The sequence below is a fragment of the Neodiprion lecontei genome, chromosome 2, assembly GCF_021901455.1.
Source record: "Neodiprion lecontei isolate iyNeoLeco1 chromosome 2, iyNeoLeco1.1, whole genome shotgun sequence".
Classification (NCBI taxonomy): Eukaryota; Metazoa; Arthropoda; class Insecta; order Hymenoptera; family Diprionidae; genus Neodiprion; species Neodiprion lecontei.
This window is the reverse complement of record NC_060261.1, coordinates 27401240-27424625: the sequence shown is the minus strand read 5'-3', so window position 1 is coordinate 27424625 and position 23386 is coordinate 27401240. Positions and strand designations below refer to the sequence as shown.

Sequence of the window (23386 nt, the reverse complement as noted above, 5' to 3'; positions counted from 1 at the left end):
AAATCAGTTTCGTAAAGGAGTTGGTTCGAGAGAAAAAAATTTCCAGTCATTTTCGACAGTCTGTAAGTGCGCGATGATGTCTCGCACTGTTTTTCACAACTGCAAGTGTTCAACTTCTTCGGTTCTTACGTGTTTTTATATCTGTTGAAAGTAGTACTAATTATCTTCTCGTACCTTTTCACCGGAAGTTTAATCAGCATCTCTGGGTGTATTTACGAGTGTGTATGGTGTTAATTAAGTCAATTATAACTATCCAAACGTGACGCCTACGCAGTCGAGCAGCAGAAGGTTATAAGTCAGAACATAACTTACTGCGCATAGGCGCGGAAAGTACGACGGGTAGACTTTCGCTGTGTTTCTACTTCAGCCCTGACTTTAATTTACAAGTTTGTCCGAGGTCGAAACTTTCCTGTTATTAGTTTACCGGTCAAAATATAGGCAAGAGTTTACCGAAAGACATTTCACAGTCCAGCAACTCGAGGGTAGAAATAAAACATCCGCACTCAATTAAAAATTTAGAATATTCTAAAGAAAAATGAATCAAAGATTCAAACTTTGTTACCGAAGTAGAATTGTGCAGAACTTGCGTTCAAATTACTAACCGCGAATTAAATTTAGCAAAGTCATGGCTTGATAACACAATCGGGAGAAAGAATAACAAAAAAATTAAACGACAAAAAATAATGGTTTTGAATTTCAGAATAATTTTTCAAAATATCTGCGGCTTCTCTGGATTTTGACTCAATCTTGACTAACGATGTTATAAATCTGGAACAATTATGTTGCGTCTCATCGCGATTAGATTTGGATTCAAAGTCCATGAGGATAAACTGCACCAGAAAGAAATGCCCTGTTCGAAAAACGAGTTCTTTTGCGTGCGGTTTGCTTGAACAAGTATATTATTTGTTATGTGTAATGATTGAATGCGATATTGGTGGTATGAGACTTAAAAAGCTACGATTTGAATGAGTACAAAACTAGGTTATGGGCTCCGACGCCATGAGGATATTTCCCAACTATATAGATACGCGATTATTCATTTGCTAGAGCGAAGCTATTGAAATGAAATATCGGATCAGTGAATCTCGAGCGTGAAATCTGCCGGCAATAATCCCACGCAAATAGAGACTGAGTGAAATGAGAAAAAATTAAGGAATAATGAGATGGAGCAATTAGCAAAATACTGAGAAATATTAATTTCTGGTTTCGTCGGTAACGCACTTAGCCCGATGTATTTTTATTTATTTATTTATTTATTTTTTTCATCTCGTTCATCATTTTATTTCGTCTTTATCCTGCCGTTAGATGTTTTTAAACTTTCTACATTACTGCAAGGAAATCAGAGTATCAAACGAACCCTGGAACCCAGTTAAGGATATCATTAATTTCAAGCTCTGCTTGCGATTTTACTCGAATCTCTCTCATCCTCTCTCTCCTCGAGATGTATCTGTATATTCGCGCATTTGCACACCTCGATTCGTATATCTCGAGTCGGATTGCTATTCGACTTCCGATTATGATCTTGGATATTCGGTATTGTCGGAAAGCTGATTTCAGATTGGAAGTTAAATTACATCGGCGTGAAGTATGATTTTCTATAATGTAGAAAATGCGTTATGGGTAAAATGAATTTTCTTTCGAATAAACTGTTAACTCGAGATGATGACATTCATCGGTATAAATTCTTGAGAATCCAGGGGCGTTTAAAATTAATTGACTCGGCAAGAATAAGCGAGGGAAGCAATTTTCCGCGTGGGAATGTATAATAATGGAAGCGGTGCGCAGAGTTGGCGAAAAATGCGGAAAAAAAAAAGTTTAATTCTGTAGTAGGTCGGTGAGTGGGTGTGGAGGGATTTTATCCCAAGTTACTATCGCGAGCTCTGAGCCGAGGGAGGAGGAATCAAATTTTCCAAAATAGTCAGGCGGGCCCAGCGCGGCGTCCGATACAGCTAATAAGCAATATTGGCGGGAAATTTACCGTCGAAATAGTTTAAGGAATGTTTGAGAAAGTTCACCGCACGGGTTTATCCGATACGGATAAAACTTTGACGCTAAATTTACCAAAGTTCAACCGGAACTTCTGCCAGACTCTTGCTAACCCCAAACGTTGTACTAAAATCTTATCCGCTTCTAAAGACTCGAAATCTGCCTACTCATTGCTCGGTTCGCTATGGAAGATCAAGAGTTTTCCTATCAATTATGTCGCGGCCTTTACTCAGCCACGAAAATTTGCGTTTACCAAGAACTCAATTTTAGCCGCAGAGACTTAACGTGTATTAAGCCGAAGATTCTCGCTTCAAATCTTTTACGGAGAATGAATCAGTTTTTTCCCTCTTTTCCACAGGCATATTCAAAAAAAAATCTTTTCATTTCTTGCACATTCACTTGAAATTGGTTAACTCTTGATGTGAAGGATTAATATCAAGTACAATAATCCACTGAAATATATTGCATTTTTTTGCAGAAATTTTTATTTTTTTTTTCTTCCTTCACTAAATATTTCGGGATTAAATCTTGTCGTAATAACTAATGCATGATTATTATAACCTTCTACTGAAATTCACCAATGATGTCACACCCACAAGTGAGTGGGAGGATTGGTCGCATGACAAATTGTGACTTCAAGGGTTGAAGGGTCTGGCCTAGCGTGATGTCACGTTATGCGTGCTACTCGCACGTGTAACTTATCTTAATTTCGAAATGAGAAATCAGTGAACGACGTTTCAATTCGTTCTGTCTGACGCAATTCTCAATTAATTCAAGAATCAGCTCAATTTAATTCTATTAACCTTCGGAATTTAGCAAATTAGGTCATTGTTTATTGACTCAATCACACTGCAAATACAAAAACTAGTTTGCATAAGCCCTACACGTATGACTCCGAGAATCTCGTTTTATTCCGAATTATGTGCAATATACATTAAACATCGTGACGCATGAGTTAATTATTTCATATTTTTATTCATTTGAATACTGCAATTGTAATGAAGGTCCTTTTTCAAATACAGACGGTTCTCATATTTTCGAACGTTAAAGTGAAATTGACGATGCGAAAGGACGGGGGGGGGGAGGGCAAAATTCTGGAAATCGGCTTAACATCACTCGTGAATGGCGCCTGAATCAGCTGACAAATGAAAATTCACCCATCACTGTTATTTATTCAATAAAGTTTACGAATTTGCAACAAGAACTAATGATGGTAATTTCGAAACAAAATTGTCATTCTACAATTGGAACATTATTAACAATGTGATTTCACGGGAAAAATTTCTGAACGGTATTGCGATGTCTTGATCAATGAAGACCTTATGCAATTGTCCAATTTTAAACTCACTTCTTTGGTACATAATACTCAAATAACTTCAAGTTAGGTATAAGAGACGGAACGGAATGCGACTTTACGATGTAAATAACATTTCTCAAAGATAAAAGTCAAGTTGCTCTGCCATTCGATATTCAAAGAATCGTTCATACTCCGTATGACCAAGAAGCCTGGAGACGTTTAAATTTTGATTGCGAGTGATGTGAAAAGTGGGTACGACTAGTAAACTTTGAGAGGAAAATGTGAAAGGTTGAATTCTATAGTATGATTGAAAATAAAGGAAACTCTAGAAGGCAGCCGACCGCGTCTTTGCAGTCTCTTGACGTTCAAGTTGGGATTGTCGGACCTGACCGTGGTTCTGGGAATCCCGAGGCTCGGACCGGCATCATTCTACGTCGAGCAAAGATCCCCTGAAAAGCAACTATCCGTCAAGCCGCGCTCACTTGAATTTCTTTGAGACCGCCCACACGTCCATCTCCTACGCGAGACGAAGATGTTTGAACTTTCAAAAACTGATTCCATTTCATTTCCTGTCAGTACCCGCATACACATACCCGTAACATCCACGCGATTCAAAAGCTAAAATTCTATTCAGTTCAGTTTTTCTTTCAAAGAGTTTATCCAAGTAGAGATTTTCATCAGGCTTAGAGATAAGGCCATGATCAGGCTTGCCTTACCGTCTGAACGGGGCCTGAGCAGAAATGTCACGTAACACGTTCTGGAATGCGTGATTAACCTGAATTCAAGTACGTTGGTCAGACCCAGATCAGGTGTTGATCAGAATTCGATTAGAACATATAAATGCGGTAGCTGATCAGAATTGGGAAACGGTTGATCAGGTTTATTGATTTTGCAAGTGGATGGCCACACTTTGTTACAATTCATCCGAGTCTTTTTTAATGAGAACGCCAAGGACTTTCACGACACCTGGCGGCTGCTCGCGGTACTTGCAATATATGCGCCAGGTTTAGTCAGAGTTGGATCAGGTGTACCGTAGTAGAGTTTGCCTGACCTGAGCCTGCTCAGCACCAGATCAAGCATGCCCTACTTATACGTGACTGATATTAACCTGATCATCCTGCCTTAACAAGGCACTTCTGATTTCAACCGGATCAGGTACTGGGCTGGGACATCAGACTGGCCCGTTAAAATCTCTAATCGGAGAATGGATGGAGTTCCGGTGAGTCTAGACTCTCTAATATCTGAATCTCGACCGCCAGATTCTCTGAAGGACTGGTTCAGCCCTCACCAGTTGGCGTGTCTGGTTGACATTAGAATGAGCCGGTTCGTAACGAGCCTTGTTATTCCACGATATTGACGTCTGCAAAACGAGTGGGAGGGGAGCCGGGATCAGTTGAATTATTTGGATGTAATATGATTTATGGTAATTAAATAAGGAGCCCCGAACGAAAATTCAATTACATCGGCGTGCCTTGCTGCAGCCTTATGCAGGGGTGGAAGAGGCGAACGATTAACGGCCCACGCTATGCTTGAATACAAATTTACGGGGAACCGGTATGAAGTTTGCTTTGACAAATGGGGAAAGGAATTTTTTTTTTTAATTAGATTTTTACTTATAAGTTTACGATAAAAACTCACCAGAGGAACCAGACTTGATCATTTATTTCGTAAGTAGTTTAAGATTATGTTAATTGCTCGGATATTAACAAATCACTGTTTTTCGAGAGATTTACTCGGTGATCGAAGCAGTCTTGTAAGGTCCAAAGTCGATCGATGAGATAATACAAATGTTTGGCTCTATAACTTGTCGAAAGAAGGCATCGATTCTGCGAACCAAGGAAACAGTTTGGTGACGATCTTTCTTGTATCAATGTTTCTCAAAAAAAATTTTGGAGCATCGAACAAAATTGCCATCTCATTTGGGATGTTAGCCTTATATGGATGCAAAAATTTGATCACAATTTTTAGGATTCAAAAAGTTTGAAAAATTTTTTACAATAATTTTTACTAAGGTTATAAACTCTGACACCACAGACAAAGTATATATTTTTAATCTTGCTAAGAACAGTAAAATGAAAAAGCACTTCATCACTCGAACGACATTTTCTCCTGCACTCGAGAAGTGCCTCTGATCACGATGATCGCTGTCTGAAATATTCATCGTGATTTTTAATAATTTCCAATGAATAAATTCAAGGCAGGAAAAGGTCACGGACGAGGCAGAAGCAAATCGATAAGTAAAATAAAGGCAACACATAGAATACGGGGAAGATAAGCGTGTGAAATGAAACCAAATGAAATAAAATCGTAAAATTTCGCTTATGGGTATGGAATGAGGCGAGATAAAAGGGGAGCGGGGGTCGTGTTATTTAAAAATTCCCAGCAGCAAATCCGAGTTTAATAAGACGCAGCGTCGTCAGAATATTTAATAATCTCACAGCAATCAGTTTGAGCCCACCTCTTTTTCATCCTCGTCATCTTCGTCGTCTGATTCAAGTTGACGAGTGACTCTTTTCAATTCGCTTAAGAATTTACCAACTGACACGCCCCTGTCGTCATTAGGAGTAAGAAGACCGGGTTATATCACGGGGCCCCAAGAGTCTATTCCAACAAGCGTGCGAGCCATGGGGAAGAGGGCGGAAATATTCTGAACCACTGGAAGTGCCGGTATGGTTGATGAACCAAAGCTTAGTCCCAATTAGCGCGTAGAGACCGAGTTTGGGTTCACGTAGCAGCCTTACGAGGAGATAGCTTAAATCGCCTTGGAAATTAAGGTGAAAATTCTTAGCATCGACAATTTTCGTCGGGGTCCTTTGATCTCCGGTTAATTTTGAAAATGGTGTATACATGTGTGTACGGATCAGCTAAGAATAATGTTCCATAATTCTGTAAAAATTTTTGCCAATTAGCTCGAGACTCTTCTAACAGCTTTGGTAATAATTTCCCCAGGATCAATTCCAGAACCGGTTAAAAGATTAGCTATTAAGTAGCGCCGAGACATATTTTAATCGTGTCCTCCACCCGGGCTCCTTCAGAAATTCGACGGTGACAGCTGAGCTATTTTCGACCCCTGAACAAGGCCCGACAAGTGGCTCCTGAAGTTATCCTCTATCGTGCGTAAGGATGGATGCAGGATAAGAAAGAATGGAGGAAAGGAAGAAGTCGAGGCATCCACGCCTCATTAAGGCCCGCAGAATCGATCTGATCAAAAAACGCCGAGACGAAAAGAGCCCTCATCGCTCCCGCTGCTGGATGAAAGTTAATTGTAATCTCCCGAGCCGAGGGCGCAATGAGGGAACCAGACGCGGTCAGTGTATAGGTGCAACTTTTTTATGGGCGAAAAGACAAGCCGCGTGGTAGTCAATCATCTGCGACGCATCTGGTGAAAGGCTACGCTGAAAATCTGCGATCTCGTCATCAGTCGTTTGTATGATGGAACAAAAAAATTTTGACACCTTTTCCCGAACGTCAAATAAAGACGTAACACGATCGTGACGGTTCATAATTTCATTGAGGATTAGAATAACGGATGAACAAAGTCAATGACGATGTATTGATTGATGTGGTTAAACGACATTGGTTCTTTTACTCGGTAACTGATGGTGAGCTAGGTAATACACATACTCGTGATTAATGATCCCAAGAGATATATTCTCAAACAATGAAGACTAACGGCTGGTACACCACATTGTTAAGAATCCCTTCTGTGACTTTGACGTTTTTCTTCCATGCAAACGCATTTAGGGAAAATGTGGTAGAATGGGGAATGTCGACTTCAAAGTTTAGTTGAAGATACTTGAATAGACGAAACGAGTATTCATACCCACATAATACCGAAATCTCGAGTTATATTAGCAATAGTATATTTTGCTTTCATCTGTGTCAACAATTTTCAATCAAACTCAACGGGCTGTGTAACATTATTACATTCAAAACAAGTACCTACTATCTTCAGTTCAGGGTACACGCTACTTTTTCACTCCGAGTGCGTTTGTCACTACGGATGAAAACGCGAAAGCTTGAATGCACGGTTTAGAGCGATGATGGAAAGGGGGTTGGCTTTACTCATGTTCTGCTTGGTGAAACATCAGCAATTTGCCGGCAACGCTTGTGTAATTCACTCGTCTCAAGCCCTTTTCATGTAATCATCTACATGCAGAGGAGTGGAGTGAAGAATACCGAATAAAAATGGACGTACGAAGAAATGTCAAATTGCAGGCTATTCATCACTTGAATAGAGCGATAGTGAAGAGAATGATTTGATTAGCTGAAAACATCTTGTTGCCAATGTTAGGCTTAAAGCCGGAAAACTGTCAAGTATTAGTTCATAAAAAAAATTCCAAACTATAGTAAATTAATCCTTTAGAGATCAATGGGCTACACTGGTAACCCATGAACGCTATTCAAACATTCTTATATAATAAGTTTAAGCTTTTCACTGGTTTAGTTCTCTAAAATATGTAAATGTGAAAATCGAATTCGCAGACAAGTTCACGAAATAACGGACCGGTTTTTGCGACTTGAATCCGATGGTCTTTCTTACGACTTAAAACTTTGCCCACGTTTTGTACATGATATTAGTCTTCTATTTGTTTCCACAATTAAAGTAGTAGCTGATGGCAAAGTTAGAGTTATTGATACCATTGAGTTCAACTTTACATCTTGACCTGTTGTCCTGTTTGAGAAGTTTCATGCGAACTGTACAGAGTTTCGCAGAATAAAGTACTCCTAAGTCGTGTTATTTTATTCTCGAAATAACGAAAAAAATAATAATTCAAACAAACAACACAATTTCTTTACATTTAGAATCGTTACGACATAAGACACCGACGTAAGTAGGCTTAGCATATAATACAAATAATAAAGTCTTAGATCTTGAGCTTGCAGGCTATTCATGAATAAATACTGAATATTAAATCAACATGAAAGATTATATAAGCCTATAATGTATTTGGCACGCAATATTGAACACGCGTTTTTCAACTTTGATGCTACATTCTTTTGCACTTAATTACATGGATTTATTTTTGAACGTCGTATGCAGCGTACGACAAGAAAAACATCTTTTGATTAAATAGAGTCGGATCCATTCCGAGCGAAGTATTGTTACGAGCAGCTGATAGTAATTCTGCCATTAGCGCCGAAAGGCAATACTTGACAATAAGGTTTACATGATGAAAAGGATTTGTAATTTGAGATTATCGGAGGAAGGAGATATGGCGGAACACAGAAATACGTTGTTAAACTTGAATAATCAGCTGACGGAATTCGGGAAAACTTTGAAGGTAGAAATAGCAGTGGCAAATTTTCTTATGTAATCTACTTCAATCCCGTAATACTTCCATCATTGCTGTACAGAGTAGACCTTCGGAAGATCTCACTTTAGAATTAGTCAAACATAAACTCATAGACGAGTATAAGAGGCCTGAATACAATGATGAAAAAAATTTTCAAAGAACAACTATTCGAGTTACAGTTTCAAGTGAAGAAATGAAATAAAAATTAGAATTGTACGCGAAGAAATGGTTTCTTCTGTAATAAAGTAGATTACATCAAAAATATTTGCGAAAAAGTGGGAAAATTAATTTCCGACGGATATGCAAAAAAATTGAAAGCATATTGAATGAAAGTAATGACTACGTCACGATCAGCAGTGACGTTAAGGGTTTGATTAAACATAATGATGAGCATGAGAATATTGAAGTCAAGCCAGAAACCGAGTTTGAATAAATTCGAATAACGAAGATGAAGCAGATGAAAATGAATGAGCTGAAGAAAAAAAAAGCTGAATAACGAGAAAAACAAACAGAAGACCGAAAAATGTTGGAGTACCACAAGATAGGTACGACAGCGCAGAAAATTTAGCATCGTTGAATCCGATAAATTCAGAAAACTACAAAGAAGCAACTACGGGAGAGGAAAAGGATCTAGAACAAAAAACGAACCTGAACTTTCGAAATCAATCATTTGCAATACTTGCTTGGAAGGTTCAATTTTCGGAGTCTATAGAGCGTGCGTAAAATACTCTTTTTTTAAACGGTGCGGAAAAGAAACCTTCTACATAACTTTTCATAGTATGGCAATTTTTCACGATCACTTTTCGCACCGCTATGCGTCAGTGACGTTACTGATCGTGGGTGTGGCTCACAATCAGCCTTCTACTTCGTTTAAGCTATCTTACGCTATTCGTCTGCTTCTCAAATTTAAGTTTCCTGTGCAGGTGTTGCGAAGACTAGCATGTCTTGCCCTACCATTATAAAGAAAGAGCGTTTGTGTTTGTTATCAATGATCTAAAAAACTGCTAAGCCGATTATTATTATATTTTAACAGAATTTTCTGCAATATCTGCCGATGACTATAGAAGGTATAAACTACAGTTATATATCTTATGAAGCTGCTATTATCAACAATATTCAACAGCTTGGTGATAGTCGAAGACGTTTCGTGGTAAGTGCGTCTTAGTTTAAGATCCTTCGCCAGATAGCGGTAGGTCAAAAGTCGTTCCGGCGTTCCAAATATCTATTGGACATACATCATTCCGAACTCTGCTCGAAATATAGCAGGCGAAGCTTCACCGGAGGATGCAATTTATTGTATACACGGTGTCCCAGCTCAGTAAATTGTCCCATAGAACATGTGGTCTCCAAAGCAGCTTTTGCGAGATGCAACCGAACAAAAAGACGGATAACATTATCGATTCGATGCGTCAGTCACTACTTCATACAAGTGAATTGTGCGTCAAAACTGAAGAACGTGATTTTAAGCGAATCTTGTAACGACTGGTTTCTTCTTTAACTTAAATTTGATACTAAGAGTACTTTAGTTTGATGTTTTCAAATTTGAAAGCGCTCGGACAAGCATATATAGTCAACTGGAGTGATCACGTGTTCTGTTGTTCAATTTACTCAGTTCGATACTTTCTAGTGCCCCCTTAAATTTCTGCACTTGGTTCTGGGACACCATGTGCAAAATCGTTCAATTCAGGTTCACTCACGTTATTTGGAACAATCTATTATCGATATTTATGTCATAAATATTATGAATATTATCCTATAACATACTGGTTCTGGAAAAATCAAATCGCTTATCCTGAAAAGTTGCTTGGTAGTTGGTGGTCTCAATACGCTTGCATAGATCGGGGCAAGTCGAACGCCTTTAGAATATTCCTAGTCCAGCGGGTATATCAAGTTGATCCAGTTCTACTGATACATTTCCAAGGCCATTGCAGCCGTCTATACACACACGTAATGGGGATAGACAGGTGTGGGAATTAAAAATTGCGAGGTACCGAGAATGGTCGATAAAAGGTTTCTCTACGCCGCGGCGCGGTTCAATCCTCTTCACTTTCGTAGCTGAGGAAGAGCTGAGCGGATCGGAGATAGCGCGAGAGAGCGGAGAGGATTTGCTGCTTGTAAAATCTATTTTATCGGAAGTGTGCAGCTCGGTGGTTCACTGAGCGCTCGATCAATTTTATCGACAGGTTCAACCGCATCGTCGACCTTATCGCGTCCCAATATTCTCAGGAAGACGGCACCCTCCGTACATCCGCGTATAGATACACAAGGTGTTTTCAGAGCACCCACGTGTCCGTTCGCTTCGTGTTACTCGCCCCCTGCCGAAGCGGGCTTATCGGCGAACATCGCGATAACGGTTTCCGCGACAACAAACGGAAACCCGTATTGTTACCCGCGTTCTACGCGACCACGTCTTCAATCTTTTCCCAGTTCACCCCCGGTATTGTATAAGATAAGTATTATTATTTAAATGAAGGCAAGATTGTTCATACGAAGTTTCATCTGGATACGAACAAAATTATTTTATCTCGCAATTATTTCTATGAAAGATAATATTAACCTCATTCTCATCTGGATAATCAAACAGATAACGACAAAATCGAGAGACTCTTCGTATCACAGAGAAAAAAACATTGTTGATACATACATTTTTGCCACGAATACCTTTTTGTTGAAAAAATGAAAAATTTACTGTTTGGGTGCGTCGATTTTTGAAGCCTGTCGAGCGTGCAAAAAGTACCCTATTTCCGAATAGTGCAGTGAAACAACGTTGGCGCATGCGCGCAGTCAATTTTACACTCCACGACTTTACTTGGCGCATGCGCCCTTTCGAGTTACTCGATCTTACGCGCTGTATAACCCAGCAGAAGTTACTTTACCCCAATTTTACGCGCTGTCAGTGGCGCCTTCGTTGCTTTTCAGATCAAATTTTCCTTCTCAGATCTCGGACAGAATACCGTAAACTCAGCACTCACCTTTGCGGCTCACATTGCGAATTTCACACTCATCGTAACATAATATACTATTCTACGTCACCAGCTAACACAAATATGTTTTGCTGAAACAATGTTTTTTTTTTTTGTTCGGTGTACTAAATTGACTTTCAATGGCGTCGCCCATGTTTCAGTAAACAGTTCATCTTATCTTTACTAGAAAAAAATATGAGTTGCGATTGCAGATTTATGTAGACGAAGATGATAAATGATTTTCAACTTGTGTCATCATGATCTATGAGATAAAAAACGAGGTGAATGTATCTTGGATTATTATCTCGGATAAAAATTGTATACATAACGGACAAAAGTGATCACCATGCTATTAAGGTTAACGAAAAGTGAAAACAGCAAATAAAGATTTCAAAAAGAATGCAATGTGATGCAGCATAGATCTAAAATATTACCGGAACGCCGTTGATAAACCACTTGAGCCGTGCTGGTGGAAAGGATTTGCTACTCGTACAATTTAGCGCCAGGATATCCCCACTGGCATAGACTTTTTCCTCCCCCGTGATCTGCGGATCCTCTTGAGGGAGCGCTGTAACAAGGAAATGCACATATTTGACAACATGCATATATAACTATGCTAAATTGTTGCGCTCATTGGAAATATCGTTTCACAAGCTTGAGATGTAGGTTAGAAAGTTGTAACGATATTACATGCGAGTCACATAGAATATAAAGTAATTCGTATGTACGCGCCTTAAGCACATACAACGTTTCAAAATAAAGGGCAAACGCTTAACTCTAGGTGTCACGTCGGTCAAGATCACCTATCCGGTGAAATAAGTGTAACTCTCTCTCTCTGCGAGCCGGGGTCGAAGCGAACGGTCGATATAAAGTCTAGTCCTGTCATATTCACATTCTTATAATTTCGTTAACATTTGGGAAAACAAAACAAGCCAAAAAAAAAAAATTTTGAGACGACGATTCATACAAGAAGTGTAACCCAACGCAATCCCAATCTTTCGGAGCCTGTGAGCCTAAAGAACAAATCCAAATATCTGATCGACGAACGACCACGCAGTATAATCGGTGAAGACCGATTCTATAAAAGGAATATCAAAGAACTTCAACATCCATGATCATCTACGGAGCCGTTAGGCCACCTCTCTTCATCAGAGATATTCCGAGCTAAGTCATCTTTTCATTACTGATTAGTAGGTGGATTGTGCCACAAATCTGTAATAGCCTTCTTAAGTCAGTATTTTATATCTTCGTCTGTTAACTTTATTGTAATCTCACCATAATTTAGAGTCCTTTGTCAGTAGATTCATTCTTTCACTAGAATCATTTTTAAATTTGAACCATAAAGGAAAAGAGAGCCAGTCTTTCGTTAATATGGTACAAAAATTTTACCAGAATAATTATATACAAAACGTCGGTAATCGCATTGAGTAATTTTAACGTGTGAATGAAAGAGTGAATGAGATTTTCTATGATTGCCTGTTCTTTTAAAAGGTTATACCAAAACTCAATAAATCTGTGTTCTACATTGTTTCCTCCTGATTTAATGTATTTTGTTCATTGAATATATCTAGATTTCTAATATAACATAAAATCAAAACGTATCGGTTGAACCTCAAAAAAAAAAAAACCGTTACAAAATGGCGCCCGAACATAAAGTTTAGACATAAAGAAAGTAAACATAGGATTAAATTTGAAATTTCGTCGTTGAATGTTTGTATGATTGACCTTAGGTAGTAATTGTAAGAAACATATATTACGCGATAAATAGAAATATAAGAATTTCAAAAGTACATGGCACCAACGATTAAAAGAACACCTGTTAAAACTAGGTCAAGGATCACAAATAAACCAAGGAGGTCAGAACCTGACATATCAAAAGCAGGCAATAGTCAAATACGAAATAATACAGGCGAGATGGAGGGAGAACTGGAGCGTTTGAAGGAGGAAATGGCGAGTTTCGCGGGTTTACGAAATGCGATTGAACAGCTACAGGCACAACAAGCAACTAACGCACAGCTGGCAAACGAAGTCGCATTGTTGAAGCTCCAGAACGAACAACAAAGACAGGCTCTTCAACAGATACAGAATCCAGTTCAACAACCAGTTACCAATAACGATCAAATATCGGTGAGTGAGTTAATAGTAAGTTTGCAACGAAGTCACATTGATGCCAAAGCTCCCGAGTTTACAGATGAAGAAGTTATAAATCCTATTGAATATTTGGAAAATTTGGAAAATTATTTCAGGTTAAAATGTGTGAAGGAAGAGTGTAAATTGTCGATAGTCGAAAGTAAATTATCAGGTAGAGCAAAAATATGGTGGGAAGCGAGTAAAGAAACTATCAACACGTATAATGATTTTAAAGAAGCCTTTAAAAATAAATTTTATTCCATTCCAATTCAAGTTAAAGTCAAAACAAGGTGGAGTTCAAGAAGGTATAATCAACAGGATGGTTCACTTCAAACATATTTTTTTAAACAGCTTAAGGAAGCAAAATACCTATTACCGAAACTAGACCAGTTCGAAATAAACTATACCATTATCCAACAATTACCATATAAAATTCGTGATACTCTAGCAACTGTGAATATGGCGGATACAAAAATAATAGAACAAGCTTTATCGCAATTAGATGTAAATTATGAAGAAAGAAACAATAATAAACACAAATATCAAAATCAAAGTAACAACAATCAAGTGAATAATGTAAACAACATGCAAATTCAACATAAACAACAGCAACAGATAAATAATACAAGTAGGCAACAAAATTATCCAAATGCTGCAAACAACTTTTATCAAAATCCTCAATTTGGTACAAACTTATCACCATGGCAATATCAACCGCAAGTTCAAACATCAACAAGCAACCAAATGAATTTACCAAACGTCAATTATCCACCACCTTATTTCTCAGGAACCAATAATCAGATACAGTCATTACAAACTCAAATGCAAACTAACACCAATAATTTACAAACCAGTCCAAATAGAAATTTAAACTAATAAACAGCTCGATGTGTATAAGTCCGACATCGAGTTGGGATTATGCAAATTTAGTTGAGGACTTAATGCACGAAATTGGTAATGCTGAAGAAAAAATTGAAAGAGTAAAACAAAACTTATCGAAGGGTCCAAATGTAGTAATAAATGTGTTAAATTATCGAATGGTAGCTTTATTTGATTCAGGAAGCCAAGTAACATGTATGTCTGAAAAAGTATATAAATCTCTCAAAGGTAATCATAGTTTAAATGAACTACCAGTTACAAATGTAGTAGTTTTACCAGCAATTGGGAAAAAGCCCACAGCGGTTAAGCGACAAATTTTGGTTGATGTTCATATGGGATCGCAGAAAATCACAACAGCTTTTTTAATTATACCGCATCTGTCTAGTAGTGTGATTTTTGGTAACGATTGGCTTGATATTAATAAAGTAGTTTTAGATTACGGTCAGAAAACAATTAGTATTAAAGGTAAAGTAATAGCTCCACCACTTTTCTCATACGACCGGGAACCTGCGGAAAGGTTGAGCTCATTTGCACAAAACGCGAAAATATATATCAAAATTTTAAGAACTGAAGATTCAGAAAAAGAACATGAAAAAATAGGTAAAGAAATATTTAAAAAGAATTCAAAGAAAGAGAATAATAATGAAGAAAATAAAAATGATGATGAAGATATAAAAACAGTTTTTGAAAATATCACAACTAAAGATCCTGAATGTGATAATGATGATAAAATGTCAGAAACACATGAAAATGTGATGCAAATTGACAATGAATCTGATTGTGTAGAAGAGAATAAAATTGATGAAGAAACAGAAATAAATTTAAAATATATTTTTGTAGAAAATGATGAAATTGATAAAAATATTTTAGTAGATAAGGAAAATATATGTGTAGCAATAAGTGAATTTGATAAAATTGCATCGGTAGATCAAAGAGATAATCCGAGAAATAATGAATTAGAAAATCTAAATTTGATGTGTGTAAAAAATAATATAAAATGTAATGAATCTGTATTTCAAAATGTAAACGAACATGAACAAAATAACGCAGAAACAATAGAATCACAAGACCATAATTTTTACAAAAAGAATTTAGTTTGCCAGAAAACAGTAGAATCGGAAGATCACAATTTTTTGAAAGATAAATTGGATGAAAATATCGAATCAATTTTAATAGAACAAATTCAAGTAACAAGATCTCAAACAAATGATCAAAACTTTTTCGAATCTGTCCGGTCGATCGCGAATAATCTTATGGGTACAAGTGAAGAGCAAAAAGCTGAGCTGGAAAAATTGCTAATTAAATATGAAAAACTATTTTCAGAGAAAGCCGGATGTACAAACATTTATGAACACTCTATCAAATTACTAAAAGACAAGCCAATCGTTAAAAAATCATACCCGGTACCATTTAAACTTAGAGAAGCAGTAGATGCAGAGATAAAGAAAATGCTTCAAGCAGGAATTATAGAAAGATCAAATAGTCAATACTGCAATCCATTGCGAATAGTACAAAAGAGGGAGAATGGAGTGAGGTTATGTTTAGATGCCAGATATATAAATGACATAATTGAGTCTGATAACGAATGTCCACCACCAATAAATGAATTATTAAGAAAATATCATGGTGTAAAATACATGACATCTACTGATCTAACACATGGATATTGGCAAATCCCGCTAGAGAGAAATTCACGTCAATATACAGCTTTTTTACACGGTGGCACTTTATACCACTTTTGCAGAATTCCATTTGGTCTCAAGACGGCAGGAAGTGGATTCATACGTGCCCTAAATATGGCATTAGGTAATGAATTTACCTCCTTTCTGACTTGTTATATAGATGATCTTTTAATAACCTCAACTGATTTTGATTCTCATATGAAACACCTAAGCCTAATATTTGATCGTTTAATGAAACACAATTTTACACTTCGTCTAAATAAGTCACTTTTTTGTAAGAAGTCAATCGCATTTCTCGGATACGTTATAACACCTGAGGGAGTTAGTCCCAACCCAGACAAAATCAAGGTGATTAGAGAATTTCCAGTACCAACAAGTAAATTGATTTTACAACGATTTTTAGGAGCGTGTAACTTTTACCGGCAGTTTAGCATAAAATATTCGAACTATGTCACGCCTTTGAGAGATTTATTAACAGACAATACACCGTTTAGATGGACAGAGAAACATACGAAAGCATTTAAAGAGATAAAGGAAAGTTTTATAAACTGTGTAACCCTTAATCACTATTTACCTGGCGTCATATGTAGAGTACAAACAGACGCAAGCGATCTTGGAATAAGTGCGATTTTGTACCAAATTGATGAGGAAGATAACCATAAAATTATTTCACTTATAAGTAAATGTTTGTCGAAAGCAGAATTAAATTACACAACTACGGAAAAGGAATTACTGGCAATAATGTATGCATTAGATAAATTTAGAATTTGGTTAATTGGAAGTCCATTTGAAATAATAACAGATCATAAAGCATTAACTTTTATAAATACAGCACCGTTTTTAAGTCCACGATTATCACGATGGGTTGTAATCTTACAACAGTACACATTCACAGTCAAGCATTGCAAAGGAAAAGATAATGTGGTGGCAGATTTTTTCAGCCGAAATATCAACGGGAAACAAAGTACAAACGAACGTAACAAGTTACTAATAGCAAAAATAAACCAACTGCTAGTAGATAATGTAGAACTCGAACTAAACAAAATCGCATCTCAAACTATTAAAATGAATCCAACGTTGATAAAAAACCTGAAAAATTTAAAACAATTGCAAATAAAAGATGAGGAATTGAAAAATATCATAAATAAATGCAATACAGATTCATCTGATGGTTGTTACAAAGTACATGAAGACTTGTTGTTTTATAAAAGTAAATTCGATCAAAATTGGCGAGTAGTAATCCCACAAAGTATAGTAGATTTACTCGTAATTTCTGTACATGAAAAAATAGGTCATATGGGTGTATATAAAACATACCAATATATTAACAGATATTATTACTGGCGAAAAATGAGAGAAGGTATCAAAAAACGTATTCAAGCATGTGACACATGTCAAAGAACAAAGGCATTATCCTACAGCATGCAAGGAAAGTACAAGCAGGTAACAGCTGATCACCCGAACGAATTGACTACAATTGACTTCTATGGCCCTCTGCCGAGATCTATTGGGGGAGTCCAATATTTGTTAGTTGCAATAGATGCATTTTCAAAACTAGTTACGTTATACCCCATAAAACGAGCTACTACAACAATAGCATTAAATAAAATAATCAACGAGTACTTTAAAAACGTAGGAAAACCAAAAAGATTGCTATCCGACAATGGAACTCAATTCACAGCTGCTAGATGGAAAGTCGAATTAGAAAAACAAGGAGTAGAAGTTTGCTATTCATCAATTAGACACCCACAATCCAATCCTACTGAACGAGTGATGAGAGAACTGGGGAGATTTTTCCGTACCTTCTGCAATGATAAGCATACTAGATGGGCAAAATATGTCAAAGAAATCGAAAAATTATTAAATTTAACAACACACCATAGCACCGGTTTTATTCCATACGAACTTCATTTTAATAAAACAGCGCATGATGAATTAACAAAAATTGTAAAATTTCCAGACAGAATTGAAAATAGTCACGATATTAAAATATTGTTAGCCAAAGAAAACTTGAAGAAAAATTTTGAATATAGAAGCCGGAATCAAAAATCAATTTCAACTGTAATTTTAAATGAAGGAGATCTAGTTTTACTACGTGTACCATATCCATCCTCCGCTATCGATAAATTAACACACAAATTCTTCCATTTGTTTAAAGGTCCGTACAAAATAAACAAAAAAGTTAATGAAAATGCATATAATTTAATAGATACAAAAAATAAAAACAAAAACTTGGGAACTTTCAATCGTGTGAGTTTACGCAAATATTATCAGCCCACAAATCCAAGTGCTAAATAACAGATAATTTTTTGTAATGAAAATTCACGAAAAACTCGTCATGAATCCTTCAAATGTTCTAATAAGTCCAACATGCATAGATTATAGAATTTTTTAGATGTAAGTCCAGTTAAACAAAATGTTTGCTAAAAGAAAATGTGATTAGATTTTAAAATGATAATTTTAATGATGAATGATGAAGGATGAATGGATTGAATGATTGATAAGTAAGAAGTAATTTAAAGAGAGGTTTTTAGATTTTACTGCAAATATAGGATAACGAGTAATTTTCGATATTTTCGTTCTCACAACAATCTCGAAAATGGGGGGGGTGATGTAACGATATTACATGCGAGTCACATAGAATATAAAGTAATTCGTATGTACGCGCCTTAAGCACATACAACGTTTCAAAATAAAGGGCAAACGCTTAACTCTAGGTGTCACGTCGGTCAAGATCACCTATCCGGTGAAATAAGTGTAACTCTCTCTCTCTGCGAGCCGGGGTCGAAGCGAACGGTCGATATAAAGTCTAGTCCTGTCATATTCACATTCTTATAATTTCGTTAACATTTGGGAAAACAAAACAAGCCAAAAAAAAAAAATTTTGAGACGACGATTCATACAAGAAGTGTAACCCAACGCAATCCCAATCTTTCGGAGCCTGTGAGCCTAAAGAACAAATCCAAATATCTGATCGACGAACGACCACGCAGTATAATCGGTGAAGACCGATTCTATAAAAGGAATATCAAAGAACTTCAACATCCATGATCATCTACGGAGCCGTTAGGCCACCTCTCTTCATCAGAGATATTCCGAGCTAAGTCATCTTTTCATTACTGATTAGTAGGTGGATTGTGCCACAAATCTGTAATAGCCTTCTTAAGTCAGTATTTTATATCTTCGTCTGTTAACTTTATTGTAATCTCACCATAATTTAGAGTCCTTTGTCAGTAGATTCATTCTTTCACTAGAATCATTTTTAAATTTGAACCATAAAGGAAAAGAGAGCCAGTCTTTCGTTAATATGGTACAAAAATTTTACCAGAATAATTATATACAAAACGTCGGTAATCGCATTGAGTAATTTTAACGTGTGAATGAAAGAGTGAATGAGATTTTCTATGATTGCCTGTTCTTTTAAAAGGTTATACCAAAACTCAATAAATCTGTGTTCTACATTGTTTCCTCCTGATTTAATGTATTTTGTTCATTGAATATATCTAGATTTCTAATATAACATAAAATCAAAACGTATCGGTTGAACCTCAAAAAAAAAAAAACCGTTACAAAGTCCTGGTTCCAAGCTTTGACTCCTAATGTTTGTCAGGGAAATGAATCTAAGTGTGGAAGCTGCCTCTACTTTACTCTAGTATTTGAAAAAAAACTACACAAAGAAAAATAAAAAATAAAGTAAATAAACTCTTATAGGTAATTTTATAGTGTCTATTTGGAAATTCTTCTACAATACAACAGCCATCATTTTGCTTCAGAAAAGAGTATATCACGAACAAATACTACCACCAAAAAAGAATACCAGCAGTTTGTTAGTGAATTGGATATGTTCTTGTGTGAAAAGGTCATGTTGTAGATTGAAACACTTAGATCGACCTAAACAGAGTCACTTGTAGAACATAGACTACAGAATTTAAATTGGTTAAGGTTCAACGTCAAGTAGTCGAATATGTGGTGTTGCATTTTTTCCAGTGTATTACGATGCCGGTGATTAGGTGCTTTGAATCGTAATTCAAAAATTCAAATGGAACAAAGGCCTCGGTCTAGAGTTTTACTGTTGACCACCGAAGTACTCGGAAAAGGGAGTCTTCACCTCATGTTAAAGTCCAATGAGAAGCTGCGTTTATGTTTTGCAGAACACCAAAGTCCCATCTCTTTGCTCACTGGCGATTGATTGATCGTGAGAATTTCATTGTCGTTAAATCCAATGTCATCCAATGGTTATTATACTCACAAATAACTTCCATGTGGCCGTCGCCATGAACAGAAGTGAAGCTCGGCGCCTCTGCGCTCACTTCACATCTGTAGAGTCCACTCGTGCGTAAGCTTACGTGCCTCAAGAAGACCTGCTGGCTGTCCGACATGTGCGCCTGTAACAAATGATTGGATTCTTGAAAAAATTTAAAGCGATTGAGGCATTCGTCCCGCTGGTGAGAAACGATAAAATTCTGTGAACAATTACGCAGCTGGTCGGACCGATTAGGGTTTGCACGAATTGTTTTGTGTCTTAAACCTTCCCTTCAGGCTATATGTAGCCAATTTCATGGGCAAAAAAGTTTTGCCCATGCTGAATTAGCCGATTGACAAGAACCTGACAATTAATCTGCTTACTCAGCCACCTACTTTGAGTTGCTTTCGCATGGTATAAAATTTGCATCAGTTTCAAAGTGCCTGCGACTGTCTTTGTAATGACTTTCTTTGCTTGAAAATCTGTTTCGTATCACACGCGGGTTTGTTTTTGAACTTGTTTTTACACATTTGTAGGTATATCTGTACAGAAAAGATTTTTCGTTCCGACTTTCTAAAAAATACCTGGAGCAATTGGATTGAAATTTGGCTGAACAATCAATCTGGTGGAGGTGTGTACTTGATGAAACATCGCAAATTTTGTTAAACTTGATGAAAATTGATTGAATTTCTGCGATTATCCGTAAACCTGCGTAAACTGTCGCGTCCTCTATGATTCTATTACTTTACACACCCTCCTGAACTGTTCTTTGAAGTACCTATTCCATAAAGGCTTTTGGTGTTACAATCTTTCATATTTCTACTATCTCAACATTTGAGAAACCTATGAGCTATTGTGACTCATGATGCGGTTTTGGTATCTCATGCAAAAGGAAAAGAAATCTTTTTCCTTCATTTCACCGGTTACTTCTAATATTCCGTTATTCTCCTACAGCGGTGTAAAAAAACGTAAGTTCATTTTACCTAGGCAGATAAGTGTTATTTTTACTCACCATCGTTACAAAGTATACTTTTTCAAATGCTACTGTCCATCGATACGTTCTAGAAAGCATTATTAGTTCTTTAGCAATGATTTCAGACCTACAAAACGTTTTCAGATATATTCAATAACACCAACTGTTGTATAGACAAATAAACATTGTATAAATCTACTTTTTTGCAGGTAATCAATATTTTGTCGTCTGTTTTTAGATGCTAATGAATCATCACAGATCGTGTGATCCTTGATATAGTTTGACTAATTATGAGAGGTTAATGCTCCCTTGTGTAAACTTTTTTTTCTTTTCCTCGTTCTTCTGTTATTTATTTATTTATGGGTATACCGTACTATTCCTCCCCTCTATAAGTAAAAATTCAAGCTAAAGAATTGAACACATAACGAGGTATGTCGTTCACACTTCACAGCCAACGCGAAAAAGTAAGTGTTTAGCATTAATTTATAGATACGATGAAAAATACGCAAACGGTGTTCATACTTGAATTCGAACTCAGACTTGTGCGCTAAATTATACATTCGTATCGAGATCAACGATATGCCTAAACGAAATGCAATTAGGTACAATTTCATCACGACAAAATATACTGTGTAGCCTTTACGAGAAAATCGAATAAATAATTCTCGCAGTTAAGCCATGGAAATTATTCACCGGAATAATTTGTCTCGTTTGAAAATAAAGAGAATAATTTGGAAGTGTCTCGCCACCTTCTACCAAACTTCTACCGTGCCACAAAGTAACGTCGTCGTTGAACCCGTTTGAAAAAGTCTCAAACTCGATGCAGTTGCAAAATGGATCTCATTGCGATAATCTTTGGCAGTTTGTATCAAGATTCATCCACTGCAAATATAATGCAAGTGTGATTTCGTAGTTGTACCGAAAACTGCGGGATCGATTAAGCACCGTTTGGCAAATACGGTGCCGCAGACAAAACAAACACCGGGGTAACGAAATCTATTTTCTGTACACCTTGATGAGATCGATACTCGCGTATTGTTTGATCGATTTTATATAACTTTCGTACGTTGTTGACCATCACGCGACTCTCGCGGGGTCTTCAAAGAGCGTCACAATTTGACCATGAAGTTGGGGATCTCAACCCGGGGATCGGGGGCTTCTACGTTTCTTCCTGACAAGGGATAAGGGATGTGGATTACTTTGGATCCGTCGCTGAAGAGCCAGAGCTGATATATGTCAAGGTATCACTGTGCCAGTAGCGTGTACTCACTGACGTACTACGATTTTGAGTGTCAGAGTGCGTTGAATTATATACACGCCGATAACACTGGTCAACATGAATTTTGAGTCTGGGTTCTATATATCAAATTGTGATTTCTTCCACGTAACTAATAAAGGAAAAATAGTTTTGTGACATAAAGTTCTTTATTTCAACGTGCTGCTACCTGCTCCTTATGCTGTGCACCGAAAACTTCAAGACTTGTTTTTATCAACGTAAGAAAGACAAAAACAAACTTCATGCATCAAGATTTTGGTTATTATTCGTTCTATAGAATCAAAATTTGTTCATTTAAATATAAACACAAGTAAAAAAAAAAAAAGGTATTATCCCAAATGTGGAACGGCGTAAATTGTCGAGCATCATAAAAGTTCTTTTCTAACAGACTGACGGGGACGGAGCAATGATTGGTTAAAGACCGCGAAACAGTTTTCCAAATACGGTAGTCGTACCTTCTCATTGCGAATGACGAGATTCACTTAAAAAATTTTATCGATTTAAATGAAAACACTGATAACAAAATTCATTCCTGGATCTTGCTACCACAATCTTCATCGAAAGAAGCGAAACTGCTCAACATCTTCTAGATCATCAACCACACGTCCATAAACACAAGCCTCTGGCGAAGTAAGCCGTTCATAAAAAATCTGTGGAAGC

At 36.8% G+C, this 23386-nt stretch overlaps 2 protein-coding genes across 20 annotated transcripts in view; one reads left to right on the top strand and one right to left on the bottom strand.

The window, feature by feature from the left end:
* Positions 1-23386, bottom strand: part of LOC107216975 — a 113552-nt gene that overhangs the window by 6049 nt on the left and 84117 nt on the right. For all 19 annotated transcript variants that reach the window (XR_006903030.1, XR_006903029.1, XM_046732670.1 and 16 more), the window contains 2 exons: positions 20484-20619; positions 11978-12111 (listed from right to left, as the gene is read on the bottom strand). Coding sequence is in view for 17 of the 19 variants with exons in the window: in XM_046732670.1 (XP_046588626.1) it covers positions 11978-12111; positions 20484-20619 (270 nt within the window). In the remaining 2 variants the exon portion in view is untranslated. The remainder of the gene's footprint in view (positions 1-11977; positions 12112-20483; positions 20620-23386) is intronic.
* Positions 13249-13934, top strand: LOC124293114. Its single transcript, XM_046732687.1, has 2 exons — positions 13249-13670; positions 13790-13934. The coding sequence occupies exons 1-2, from the start codon at positions 13335-13337 to the stop codon at positions 13814-13816; spliced, it is 363 nt and encodes a 120-aa protein (XP_046588643.1). The 5' UTR covers positions 13249-13334; the 3' UTR covers positions 13817-13934.